General features: G+C 38.5%; 1 protein-coding gene across 8 annotated transcripts; it reads right to left on the minus strand.

The window, feature by feature from the left end:
• Positions 1–473: 473 nt before the first annotated feature.
• LOC105039472 (SURP and G-patch domain-containing protein 1-like protein) lies at positions 474–13468 on the minus strand. 8 transcript variants are annotated; one of them, XR_002163996.3, is made up of 10 exons: positions 12147–13468; positions 9058–9184; positions 5021–5127; positions 4720–4863; positions 2146–2280; positions 1706–1885; positions 1085–1263; positions 935–988; positions 758–829; positions 474–660 (listed from the first exon to the last, which is right to left on the minus strand). XR_002163996.3 is itself a non-coding variant. In XM_019848410.3 (9 exons), the coding sequence occupies exons 1-8, from the start codon at positions 12523–12525 to the stop codon at positions 962–964; spliced, it is 1278 nt and encodes a 425-aa protein (XP_019703969.1). In that variant the 5' UTR covers positions 12526–13467; the 3' UTR covers positions 474–660; positions 935–961. The 8 variants fall into 8 exon arrangements, 1 of the variants encoding a protein (XP_019703969.1); XR_002163998.3 differs by having other exon boundaries at positions 758–988; positions 12147–12560; positions 13020–13467; XR_002163995.3 differs by having other exon boundaries at positions 758–833; positions 12147–13467.
• Positions 13469–14057: the final 589 nt, after the last annotated feature.

Here is a 14057-nt window from a genome sequence, read left to right on the forward strand (position 1 = left end):
TCCATCTTCCAACTCCGCCGCTTCGCCTGCTACCGCCCCTCTATCTCACCACCACGTCCTCTCCAACCTCCTTCCCAAGCTCTCCCTCTTTCATTCCCTCTGACTACGACACTCCACACCACATCCCACACCCGATAGTCGATAATTTTTTTTTTTTAATCTCATTCTACTGAAATGAAATTTTAATTCCTTCAAGGTGATCTGAATTTGACTACGAAAGGAATAGATCATTCTCATTCTCTACTGATATGAAAATCAAAATAAAATACCTTCCAACCAAACACTTGGAACGAGAGTCATCCATTCCGATTTCTATTCTAAACCTTAATTACCCCAATCAAACACCCCCTCAAAATACTCTAGGATCGAACTCAAACTTTTACAAACAAGCATTCCTACTGATAGAAAAATAGATGAAAAGAATTTAAAGGACTTCGACAAATTTGAAGTTATGCATGCTAAAACATGTCAAATTTTAGGAAAAAAGGACAAAACAAATCAGATTAAATGAGTTATATGTTTTCCCTTTCTGCTAGTTTGAAACCAATGCGTCCCCGGTACACAACATAAACTCTGATTAATCACAATATCTCAACAATCCTGTTAACTCCTAATTTTCTTCCAACGAATATTGGAAAATTCACAGACCCACAATTTTTCCTGCAAGATGAAAAGATCAAGCATAAGAATCACAATCCCGTCGAGACCAAATCCACTAAAAGAGACCACTAATATACATACAGTTTAAGAATGTTGCCTCATATTTAAATAATTTTTTTCCATTGGTATCTATCATGAAAGTTCATAATTATCACTCCATTGATAAAAGCTACCTTGGAAAGCATACAACGATGGGTGAATTATAGCTTAAAAGTTCATAACTATCACTCCACTAGAGGCTTACTTTAAAAGCATACAACGATGGCTGACTTACAACTTGACCAGGCCACAGGTGTTCTCCTTAGTAATATGCTTTCCGGGGATTGTTCTGCATAAGAATAGACCAAATGGTCAGATATTATATCCTATAAGTTTAGTGGTTGTCACAGGTGATAACAAACAGTGAAATGAAATGGAGCTTTACCAGTGGGTTTGGTCTATAACGGTAACCAAGCATCATCCTCTTCTTGTACTGCTCATAGATGTCATCATCTGGCGTGACCTCACCAGGTTGATGTGCACCAACACCCAAGTTATCCAACTTGACATTTCCTGCCATCACAGGATATGCACGACCACTCTTATCGCTGCCAAGACCCTCACCTGCAAGTAAAACATAGGTTATATCCAACAAAAAATTGTCAGACAATGTGATGATACAAAAAGATGTCAGTTTACTGTTGAAAACTAGAGAAGACTGTTCAAATAGCTTCCTGCAGGGGAAAATGATGCAGAAGAAAAACTTCCTTGAGCACAACAAATTATCACCGAGCTCAACAGGAACATTGTAATTTTAAGTAGATCATTGCTCAGCAAAATAAAAGTGATTAATCAACTGCAGTTTTGTGAGACATGGGTGATTCAATAAAGAGATGGTCACCATAAGGAGAGAACTATAACCCAAGGTAATCTTGGAAGTAGATCAGGCTACACTGAGAGAGACATAAAAGCAACCAGACTTTCAAGGTCTAGCCTCCATGAGTGGAAAAGGCAAAATTTATTCAGCAATAGTTTGAAGTTAAGAAGGCAATCATTGATATTATACCTTCTTTCCAGCCCATTTTAGATAAAAGCTTGTGTCCAATATTGTCAGCCTGGATTTTAGCCTTCCCTGCAGCCTCTCTAGCTGCTTTCTGTGCAGCAGCATCATTGCAAGCAGCCAGAAACTTCTCCAGCTCTTCTGGTGGAATGTAATCACCCATGTGATGGCCCTTCTTGACAGAAGCTGCAAAACCACAAAGAAAAGAAAATTAGAAGGCTCAAAAGCTCCAAGTAATATCAGTGCCCTTTGCTTGCAGCTATTTGTGAATTATGTAGCTTTATCATAAATCAGAAAAAGAACTGGAGGTAGCTTTATCATAGGACTTTTAAGTTTCGAACTCCACCACAACTTATAGTCCTTTTGATACCATGTGACCCCTCAATCAATTAATAGAATATAACAGAGAATTTTCAAAAAAAAAAAAAATGCTGAGAAAGTAAGACCTTGAAGAGAGGCAGGTGGTGGCATTTCATCTTTTGACTGCTTAGGTTGCCTCTTTTGTTCTTCTCGTGCAGCTTTCTTCATGTAATATTCCATCATTGCTATAGGATCTGCACCTGGAGGTCCACTGCAATCACCTGTAAGCGAATGCATCCATTCCAATTTAGATTCAGAAGACAATATCAAGGAAGGTTGAACTTGTTAAAACAATCGTGATATACATTATGCTAGCAATTTTTGTTCCAATCCACATATCGCAACCATTTGGAGAGGTTATTTAGTTTCTAAAACTATATAATTCAACAAGATCAGGTCAATCAGTCATTAAAACTTCCATATCCATCTCAAGGATGAGTAGGAAAAGCTGCATACAGCTTAACAACTTGCATAACGAGCACAGAAATCATCTTTTGAAACTAGAATTATTAATCAGTATAATTTGTTTTTGTGGAATATAGGGAATATGTCATTGGCTCCCCACCCCGTCTCAAAAATATGAGGACCAGTGTTACCTGAAAATGAAACATGAACAAGTGTCCCATAGCACTAGTGAGGCCGGTCCTATCAGGCGATGGTGGACCGGCATCAATGATCTGACCCATTGAATGCAATCCATTATCTCTAAACTGCTTTCAGACAAAAGATCATCTGATAGAAACTCTCAGCTTACGCATCGATTTGTCAAAAATTGATAGTTCAAATAACATGAAACAATGCAGGTTTCTTAACTATTAGATGCATAGACTAGATATCTCCAAATCATATAATTTTCTAATAGTAAGCAATTTAGAGATAGTAGATCACATCCAACAGCATCGATCATCATCAATGTAGAGCCCCTATCGTCCGATCAAGACCGGCTTCACCATTGTGCCCACACAATCACTTTACTCTCTCTATATGTTGCAAGCTATTTAAAACCATTTTGAGCCTTAAGTTATGCAGGCTTCGACATATTTAGACCATATCTGAGCAACAGCTTTTTGGGGCTATATTGCGTTTGGGCCCATATTAACTACAAAATTTTTTGGTTTGGACCTATATTGGCGGTGGGCCCAATATTGGCAGACCTTTTGGCTAGATCCTTATTTGACATCACCTATCCTATCAGAACAGTAATCACAGCCCTCTCTCTCTCTCTCTCTCACTCTCTGGTCACCACATCCCCAAAACCACACCAAACACTCGAATAAAGGTTCCTGCCACCCTTGACCCCTCATTGGAACTATTGCCATGGCTTTAGGAGGAGGTGTTGAATGCAGAAAAGCAGGCATGCCCTAGATCTCTCCTCTCCCTTGTTCCTTCATCAACAAGCATGAGAGAGGGGTGCCACAGACCCTGAATCAATTAACTCAGGAAGAGCCATGCCTACGCATACGACATACATCATATCGTGTCCGCATGGGGACATGGCAAATATTATCCAACCCTCCTAACTTCATTTTCATATCATATAGTCCAATTTTATCCTTCCATCAAACCCTTGGATTTTGACAACACTAACCAATCATCAACCACCTGAGCATGACAGAACTATCAATAAAGAAATTTATCCTCGTGCATAAACCCCATTACAATATAATAAAAACTGAGTAAAACTCCACTGCAAATTAAATATCAGAAAAAGAAAAAGATGCCAGCATCTAAAGGAAAAAGGCGGAGCATGCTCGACCTACTACTGTATCACAATTGCTGTCCTCCAGGATCTGAGATGCATGTTCACTAGAAATCAACACATAAATCTTTTTTTTTTAAGAAAAAAAGTGTTCTTCCTCATGGTTAGCCACGTCAAGAACAGATTTCAGACCGCCGAGCTCTGATACACAACTGCAGGCAGCTAGGTGAGAAAAATATTACTGTCCAATTCCGGATTCCCAAATTTTCAATCTGATCCAAGTTTGGTGCAACTGACAAAGCTTATGACAAGTCATTTAGTCAAAAAAAAGAAAAAAAAAAGATCAAAACTTTCCAAGAGCATCATAAATTGCATCTTTCAATCATCTTTTATTTCAACAAATGGTATAAACTAATCAATGGGGAATGATGCAATAAAGAAACAAATATGGAAATTAGATCTTGTAGCGAGACAGCTAATCATGATGCGATTTTATAATCATGCCAAAAAAAAAAAAAAAGTCAAACAACATTCCTGCTAAGAAACACCTATTATGTTTAATCTCACAAAGGAAAATCAACCAATTATGTTTAATTTTCCAAAAGCAAAAAAAAAAATCTCCAATGGTCATTAATACTGATAACACAAAAAAGATATTTAAGCACCTCTATATCTCAACCAGCACATGCCAACATGGCAGACATTCAACAGAAGAACAGTATCAGCTTTGACGCTGTTCAATCAATAAGCATTGAGGATATCATAGAGCAAGAACATTTTTATAAGTGCCTCTGAAAATGCCACCAACATTGAACTTGCAAGGAAAATGCCAAAGCCAAAGGCAGCTAATTCATGAAAACTACATTACAACTAGCACAAAGTGAAATCTTAAATGTAATAGGTTTACTCAAGGATGTCACTTAAAACAGCTAATCAAATAAAAGAAATTGAAGGGGCATACCATTAGGAGAGGCTCTTCCTGCAGATGCAGGTTCCTCATAAGTCCCATATAATGCCGAAGCAGGAGTTTGGTAATTAGAATGTTGTTGGGAGTTGCTCCTTTGAGAACCACTTGATGTTCTAGAAGTTGAAGCACTTGCATTAGCTGCCACAAAGAAAAGGTTATAACTTCAAAATTACTGAAACTACCACCTAAATATATCATATTGCATTCAGGCCAGAAAATTCCTTTCTTCAGTCTTCAAATCGAATAAGCTACTCAGTATTTGGAAAAGATGAAGTCAGGCATGCGCTAAGCTAACCAGCTTGTGATGCCTGAGAGTCCTTTGACTGTGCAAGTGCCCTTTCCTCCTCAAGAAGCCGATACTCATAGTATCTATAATCTGGACAGCTTGAATCAAACAAAAATCTGCAAAGCACAAAATGTCAATATAAAATCGGTAATATACTAGATAAAAAATGAAAATCCATATTCCAGAGGATATAAAAAACTGTCTTACACAGAATGTCTTGGCCACTAAGCATCATGTTTATTTTAAATGGTCTACTAGCAAAGATTTGGTCAATCTGTAGCTCTAAAATAGCATAAAGGCAAATGAAAAAGCTCTCAAGAAGACCAAGTTATGCATAAACAGTTCATAGAATTATTATAGAATCAGGCAGGGCAGCCCCAAATCCAATTCTTGTGCAAGAACAAATGCTCTTAGAACTACTATATAAAACAGGTAAGGCAGCCCCAAATCCAACTTTTATCCACAACTGGCTCCTCCTGAAAAAAGGACCCACATCATGTGCTGCTTCAGATGTATAGGACTAGGATAAATCCTTGCTTGTGTCCATATACACACAAATAAGCATTAATCACTGGGCATGGAAGTGATAAGATAGTATTTTTGAGTAGAATCATGTCAAAGGTGAAGCATTTGCAGCAAGTTCTCAATAATGAGCAGATCCTGAATAATCATGATATCAGATTATCTGATGGCACTTTCTGCCAACTCATTTAAGGTTTGCTACAATATAACATATTTTCTGGATTTAAACCCAAAGATTCTTCCTTCCGTTCATGATCAGTATTTTGCCAAAACAAACCTGAAGTCAAACCTCTATATGCTACATAAAAGCTATTCTCCCATAGCATCTTAAATCTGTTAGCTCTCTGCAACTTAACATTTTCTTCTTCAGAGTGCCCCCAACTTGTCAAGGCACAGTTTCAGCTGATCAAGCACATTGTAACCCTAAAACCTATTCCCAAGATCATTCTATCATATTGCATATGAAATCCAAAGCCCTTCAGATCAACTTGCAAATCTGGAGCAAATGCCAATGCCAACATATCACCTTTACAAAGTTTGAATTCTATGAATAAGGCGTACACAGGGACAGCTCCCCAAGCTTGGAAAATCTCTTAAAAGTTCATGTGTGGCCCCTCTTTGTGATTCTCATCAAGTGTGTCACCAACATATGATGTTCAAGTCCACCTCTTCAGCAATTAGGACTCTTTTATCAGGTTCCTCGAATATAAAAAAGAGAGGCAAACAAAGTATAGAGAGAGGAAAATATTTCATGGTAATTAAGATGGAAAGTTAAATAAGGGAGGCAATGGGCATGGCTGTTAGAAAGGAAGGAGGAGAAGAGGGTTTGAAGCTACTAATAAGAAAGAGATAGAAGAAAGGTGGCATCATGGCAGTAACGAACAAATAGATAGAAAGTGTCTCGTCGTTATATCTTTCTTTCCTCAGCTTGACATGAATATATAAATATTAGGTTAATATTAAGTACATTGTACATAGATTAGCGTTCACAGAGAAAGAGAAAGAAAGAGAAGGGGGGGGGGGCGGCGGGGGAGGTGGATAAAGAGGCTATGTTGCACATAGAATCAAGTGGTACCATGGACAAAGGGGAACAAGACATATCTTCTCCTCATCAAAAACAACTAGTCATGCTCGTCATCTCTTAGAATTATTCTCTCAATGCACCCCTTTATCTATTCTTCTAGCTTAATTTCACTTGCCTTTGTTGTATGAAAAATTGAACTTCCTGTACACACATCAACATATATCAAAATGTTTCATTATAATTGGGATATGATAGTCAGAAACTACAATTTTTGTTATCCAAATTCTTGAATCTAAATAACAATGGAATGTATGATATAGCATCTTTTATGATAGTAATGCACAAATTCTATATATAATACATTTTCTAAACAATAAAGTTTTGATTTGTTTAGTAGACTTTGTTTACATGTTATTATCCCCCAGGAAAAATCCTGTCTCCATTCCTGAGCATAGCAAAACTAGAGCAGATTTTTTGATAAATAAGCACGAGCATGCATGAAATCAGGACTCCTGGGAGAATTGGATATCATGTGGCACTATGCATGGCTTTTTCTTTAATCTTTAAGAATCTCAGCTTCCTGTTCTCCTAGATACATGTGATACCATAATCAATAGGGTAAGCCTATTTAACAAGGATGCATAATTCAAGTTATAATAGAAAAAGAAAATGCAGGTTCTTTGTATTATATACTCTCTAGTCCATCCTTAGTTTAAGAATAATGCAGAACAAACAGAGTAAACCAGTTAATGCCAGCTCAGCTCACCCCACTAAATAACAATCTTTGCTCCACTATAAAGGAGGTTAAAGGAGCAGCAACAAGGGGATTTCAGAAAAACTCACATTTGACTTTTCCTCAATCCACTTGGCATTGATAAACTTGAATACAACTACTCCACTAAAATGCTAGGATAGGTTTACTCCAATTTGCCCCACCATTTCTGCGCCAAAGTTGTTCCACTTAACCCAGTCTCACTAAATTCTGAAGTAACTAAAAAATCACACAACATGTACTCAAATTCCAACCCCAAATCACATATCAAATTTCCAAAGTTCTCCAACTTCCAAAATAATGTGTCACAACAAGGTTCAACCATCCAAAACTACAAAATAAAGCTCATTGTACATTTACATCAGACTCAACATTTCTTTATCACTACTATTCATTCTTGCCAAGGATTTTATTCTGCCAAATCATGTAAACTAAATTATCCAATAATTAAGACTTTTCCACACAAATCCATCTCTTGTGATGCCCTCCAGTCATTTGCATACATTACCAAACAGGCATCAAGCATTGTATCAATCATCTTGCCAGCCTGATGCTAGAATGATACAAAGAGTATACTAGCTTAGCATGCCACTATCTTGATTTGTGTCACCGACAAGAAATAACATTAACAGATAATTATCAAACGAAGCTTCAAAATAGAAAATAAAGAGACCAATTTATGAAAGCATAAACCTTTACTTTATATAGCTTACCCTTTCTCTGCAATATAGAACAATGACTCAGGTACTGTTATAAGGTGCCGTATTAACTAATGCTAGTAAAGACTCATTACCAGTGCTGAGTGGTTTACCAATGGTCCAAACAAAGTTTAAGAATGTTCGACGACTAACCATCAAGCTATCAAAACATGAAACTTATTATACACCAGTTTATATTCACAGCCTCACCAGATAGGGACTCTTACGTAAGAAATACTCATGCATTACCAAAATTGGAAATTATTTGATTATTTTGCTCCATACCATCTCAACAAATTCCCATCATCAAATTTACTCATTTCCTAGCAATCAAATCAAGCTTTACCCTAAAAAAACTAGCACTATCCTTAAAGCCTTTGGTTAATATCGTATCAACATGGCAGGTTTTATTCCACTCCCCAGAGACAACCAAACAGACAGACAGACATGCATACAGAAGTTAGCATAGGCCATAAAGGCATGTTTGGTTGCTCATGAGTGAGCACCTCAAAGTTACTTTGGGGCAATTGGTTGCCTGAAGTGGTGGTTGAATTCCCACTCCAAATGAAATTGAGCTCGAGGATCTCCTGAATGCAGCGACTTCAGCTGGTAAGGAGCCAAAGTCACTTCAGTGAAGTCGGTCCCCACTCAGCCCACTTACAGCAAATCAAACAGGTTAAAGGTACAACAAATCAAACAGGTAAAAAGGAACAGCAAATGCATAAAAATGAAAAACCTTTATCCACTTTATTTACACATCTTTACAGAATGAGGTGCAAAAAGGAATACTGCAAGTCTGTAAATGTTCCTTTTTTATAAAACAAAGTAATAATTTACATTGCTGCTGAATATTAATCATATATAATGCAAGACTAATAGTAAAATATACAAGCATCAATTTTAAAGTGGAATTCTGTAACAACAGAGTTAAAAATCTACCATGCAGAGACATCAGATCTGCTGCAAAAATAAGCTTTATAGGGAAACAATTTATCATATCTGCATAGACATAGTAAGAAAGCATACATACTTGAAAGGAGTATCTCCAGGATTTCTTTGGCGCGTGATGTGCTCAAACTGCCTACCATTTTTTGCGACAAAACTTGCTAATTTGTCAGCAACTTTCCTCACTGCAGGATCACTTGGGGGAGATGGTGCTGCATGTCACTTAAATAACCCATTAATACCAAGACCATGAACAAGGGAATCAAACTACTGTTGTAGCAGCCGTGCCATATTTTTCCAATTCTGTCAATCAACATCTCTTTCCACCAAGGTCGATAGATATTTAAGATACAAGCTGCATTCATGAGACAATAACCTTCAAGAACACCTGGCACAAATCTTACATGTGATAAAAACTCTTCTAGTGCAATGGAGCAAGGAATGCAAGTCCCGATGCTGAAAAATCTTGTTCTCAATTACCGCAATAACTCTGAATATGCATGCGAACATGTCAAGCATCAAAGCTCAAGGATCACTGTGTCAGTACCAGGGCTCAAACCGGTTGTCTGGCGGCATAATTCGATATACCCCATGCCATTCCATGCTGGCTCCAAAATGACACAACAGAGAAGGCAAGGGAGGGAGAATGGGAGACTGGTAGAGAGGGAGAATGGGAGGGAAAAGACCGACAGAGGCTGATGGAGCGCATCCCGACATAGCAGAAAGGGTGGGGGGGGAAGAATGGGAGAGAGGAAAAGAGAGATGGGGGGAGGGGAAGGGGGAGGGGGAGGGTGGCAAACGTCTCACCAAGGCTGATGGATGGCCGGGGAGCCACACAAAGCGGCGAAAGAAGGGCTCGGCCTTCGGTTCCTCTATCATTCAAAAAAACGACGTCCTAGAAGGGGCCCTTTTTTAATTTTGAAAATTTTAAGTGAAATCAGCAACCTCCTTGCTGTCTGCCACCCTCCCTCTTCCTCCCTCCCTCCTAAGGGTGGTAATCAAGTTAGGTTGAGTCAGATACGGGTCAGATCAAAAATTATTCAACCTGACTCGACCTGTAAACAGGTCAAAAATTCAGATAACCCGATTTGTTTATGAAAAAGGTAACCCAACCCAACCCACATAACTTGTTTATCAAACTTGTCAAGTTAAATGGATCTAACAGATTAAATGAATTTAAATAGGTTAAATAGATTAAGCAAATCAAGTTAGATAGGAAAAAATAGGTTAAGCAAGTTTAATAATTTGGTCAGATTATGACCCAACCCAATTATTAAATGGATCTAAACAAGTTAAATGGATCAAAGATCTAAACCAAAATCCAACCCATATAATAAACAGATAAGACAGGTTGACCCGTTTATAACCCAAACCCATTTATGTCAAACCTAAACCAGCTTAAAGCAAGTCGTTCATGGGTCGGGTTGACAAGTTAGATCATAAATTGCCACCCTACTCCCTCCCCCCTTCTCTCTCTCTTCTCTCTTTCCTTCTCCCTTTCCCCTCCTGCACTGATAACCATCCCAATATGCCCCAAATCAGATGGTTCAAGATGGTTTCCCTTATCAGAACAGCTCCCTCCCATTTTCAGTAAACATCAGACATTTTGGCTTCTTCTAGAGAATATACAAGATATGAACCTAATAGTAAGGGTAGGATAAAATCAGCAACATTGCTGAATTATATAAGAAAGAGCCATCTGAATTTGGCAACTATAGATTACATAAAAGACAAAAACCAGAAGGATTAAGGCTCTTGCAATTTTTTTCAGCACACCAGCCATTCTTGGTGGGTCATCATGAGAAACAGACAACCCCGGTGGTAGACTAAAGGGTGTCTTAATTACACTAACTATCTGAAATTTAAAGAGTGCTTACTAAACTTGAGAAGGAAAAGAATGAAGAGGTAGAACAGGAAAGTTGGCCCCCTACGCATTTTCCAGTGCTTTTCAGTCAGTATACTAAAACATTTCAGCTTTCTTCCTTGACAAATGCTAGCAGGTGACTATTAGATTTATTAAATCTTAAGAAAAAATGGTTAATTTGATGGGAGAAAATGGTAATACCAGCTCCTTCGCTAAATCACCTACAATTTCTCGAAGAAAATACTGCAGGCGTATAACTCATGTAGTGAAAACTATATTCAGTTGCAAAAAACTATGCAAGCACCAAATTCTAAGGTATTACAGTCGAAAATGATGGATGTTAACCATAAATGTAACAAATAATCAGATAGAATATGTAGACAGAGAATTAATTTTCACAGGAATAATTTATTCGATTTGATTTTAGTGCAAACATTTAAGAGCATTTCAGAAGAAATTCTGTCAGCAATGCCATGCATCATTCAACATGAATGGCTATTAAAAAGAATGCAAACAGTCATAACTAATATCTTAGAAAACGTTATATAACAATCATCATATATAAAAAGGATAAAGCACTGGCCTAGTCTCCAATACAAACTCTCTGAAATAGGTAACTTGGAAGGTCAGCCGCCCACAAAATCCACTTAACGGTCATATCAAGTTCAAAGTGTGTGTGTGTGTGTGTGTGTGAGAGAGAGAGAGGGAGAGAGAGGGAGGGAGGGAGGGACGAACAAGCTTGTAATGCATATTTCCCTATAACATCATCACAAAGACTCAACAAATAAAACAATATAAATTATAGTATGCCAATTGAAGCAGAATCATTTACACATAAAAAACAGATGGGAAAAGAAATATTTGAAAAGGCCTAGTCCAACCCCAACGCCCACCCGCCCCCCCACTCCACCGCCCAAAAGAAAAGAAAAACTCAAAAATAGCAATAGAAAAAAGTTAATGAATCAGCCAAGTCAACCATTTACATTCATAAGCACATCCATGCAGGCATGCAAAAATAGAAAGTAATAGGAAATAATTTTTCATCAAATTGAAGATAAATAAAAGAACAAGTTTCATTCTTTTTGTACAAAAGTTCCCATATCTCTTCTAATGTCTAGGCATGTTTTGTGAATCAGCTTCGATTTACGAATGGGAGTTTAGCATATAATAAAGCAAAATATTCTAATATTTCATTATTTAGGAGAAAGAGGACAACCAGCAATTACTGAAAAATAGCAATAGTCGAAAAATATTAAAGCTTTCCTAACCCACAATTGCAGCATATACCAGACAAGAAAACGAGCAATTACCAACATCCCCCTGACGTGACGATGGCTTAGAGGCATCATCTTGACTGAATTTCTGCCGCTTTGCTCGATCGTCAATTGATCCAGCCTCTACATCCTCTCGTTCCTCCTCTTCATCAGCAACAAATTTTACAGGGGCCGCTGCAATCTTGGACTTATGTTTTAAGCTGAAGGCAAGCTTTCCACCAGATACAGGGGGATTAGTCTTCGTCTTCATATCTAATGGCCTCTTGTGCACCAGAACGGCTGGCTTCACACCAACAGAAGAGCCAGCCGGAGATTTAGGCTTCGCGCTTTCTTGCTTTTCTTGCTGGAGTTGCTTAAACTTTTCCATAAAAGAACCATCGTTTACAAAGAGGTCAGATCCAAATCCTTTCCCCATGGTCGGTTTCTCGTGGTGCAGGCAATAGAAATCGGCTATATTTGGGAATGAAAAAAAGCTGCATTCTTTGAGATCGGATTAGAAGAGCACTAAAGAAGGAAAAAATAAAAAACCTAACCCTCTCGATCAATCTAGAAATACAACCATGCAAATATAAAAAAGAAAGAAGCCGATCAAAAGAGGGCTCTAATTAGACGAGGTTTACAAACAACAAAACCCGAACCATCTTGGTACCTAACAAACCCAATCCATACAAAGGAAAGAAACAACCCGATCAGACCCCAATTGAAGGGCAATAATAAAATAATTTTTTTTCGAAAAATCAACGACGTATAAAATTCCCAATAGAAAGCCTAATCCGCTCGCCGTTCGGAAAAAAAGCAGAAGATATTCTCGTAATAATCCCGAATCCTTAGATTGGGAGGCTAGAGAAAAAACAGCAAAATCGAAAAAGATCGACTGAGTAATTTCCTCAAGGTCCTATTTTCGCATACCTCGGATCTCCCAGAGTCGTCGACTAAGAAGAATAATTGAGACAGAGGAGGAAGAGCAGAATCGAGAAAACCCTAGAGTTCAAAGAAGCCGGGCCACAGGATTCGATCCTCTGGCTGAATCTTGGGATCCCTCACAGAGAGAGAGAGAGAGAGAGAGAGAGAGAGAGAGAGAGAGGTAAGGAGGTAAGGAGAGGAAGAGAAAGAGAGGTAAGGAGGTAGGGAGAGATAGGAGGAGGTCGGTGGGGAGGCGTGAGGGCGGGAGGTTCATAGGGATTTGGGCGGAATTAAAGGACGAAGGGCCGTGGGTGATGTTTTTTGGTCGACCTGATAGCGGCGATATAAAGCCCCAGGCCCTAGCGCAATATTTTATTACCCATAGGGCCTCAGTTGTTATGGTTGCGCTCATCAGCGGATACGTTCGACAAATCTATCTATTATTATTTTGACACGTAAAATTATAGAATAATCTCCTCAACAGCGTTTTTTTTTTTTTTTTTTTTCGGCACTGTATCTCTTTTCTTTCTTCGAATCCCTCTCGAGTCGTATCCCCTTTTTTTTTTTTTTTTTTTTTTTTTTTTTTCCGCACCGTATCTCTTCATTCTTCTCCTGATTGAGGATTTGCTCTGGTCGCCAAATCCTGGTCGCCGAAGGACCAGCCATTCCCTCCCTCAAGTGATGATCTTGTTTTCGTTTCCGCCTCTCGCTGCAAGCCATCATCTTGGCTTCCCTATTCGGCCGCTCCAAGCCTGTCACCCAGTTGCTGACTCCTAAGGATGGAAAAATTTGAGAAATAACGGGGGAAAAATCAACGAAAACATAGAAAGACGGAAAAAATTTAACAGTAAGACCTTTCTCAGAAGATTACTTTTTTTATGTTTATGAAGCGCCGGAAGAACTGACGGACGAAACAATGGCGAAAAAGTTCCAAAGGTTTTTTTCTTTTTGTGTTTTTGGAGCCGGCGCCGCCGCGGCCCCTACCGCCGCTGCGGCTCCTTCCTCTCCACCTCTTCCCTCTTCATCTCCTCCATTCTCATCGTC

Source organism: Elaeis guineensis, chromosome 1 (assembly GCF_000442705.2).
Source record: "Elaeis guineensis isolate ETL-2024a chromosome 1, EG11, whole genome shotgun sequence".
NCBI classification, from domain to species: Eukaryota; Viridiplantae; Streptophyta; class Magnoliopsida; order Arecales; family Arecaceae; genus Elaeis; species Elaeis guineensis.

Bases quoted from the DNA above. Each gene is read 5' to 3' on its own strand.
- LOC105039472 (XM_019848410.3), bottom strand. From the start codon at position 12,525: ATGGGGAAAGGATTTGGATCTGACCTCTTTGTAAACGATGGTTCTTTT. The intron at 2,281-4,719 runs GTATGCCCCTTC...ATTCGCTTACAG, and splicing joins AGGAAGAGCCTCTCCTAATG to GTGATTGCAGTGGACCTCCA. The intron at 989-1,084 runs GTAAAGCTCCAT...ATTCTTATGCAG, and splicing joins GTTATAGACCAAACCCACTG to AACAATCCCCGGAAAGCATA.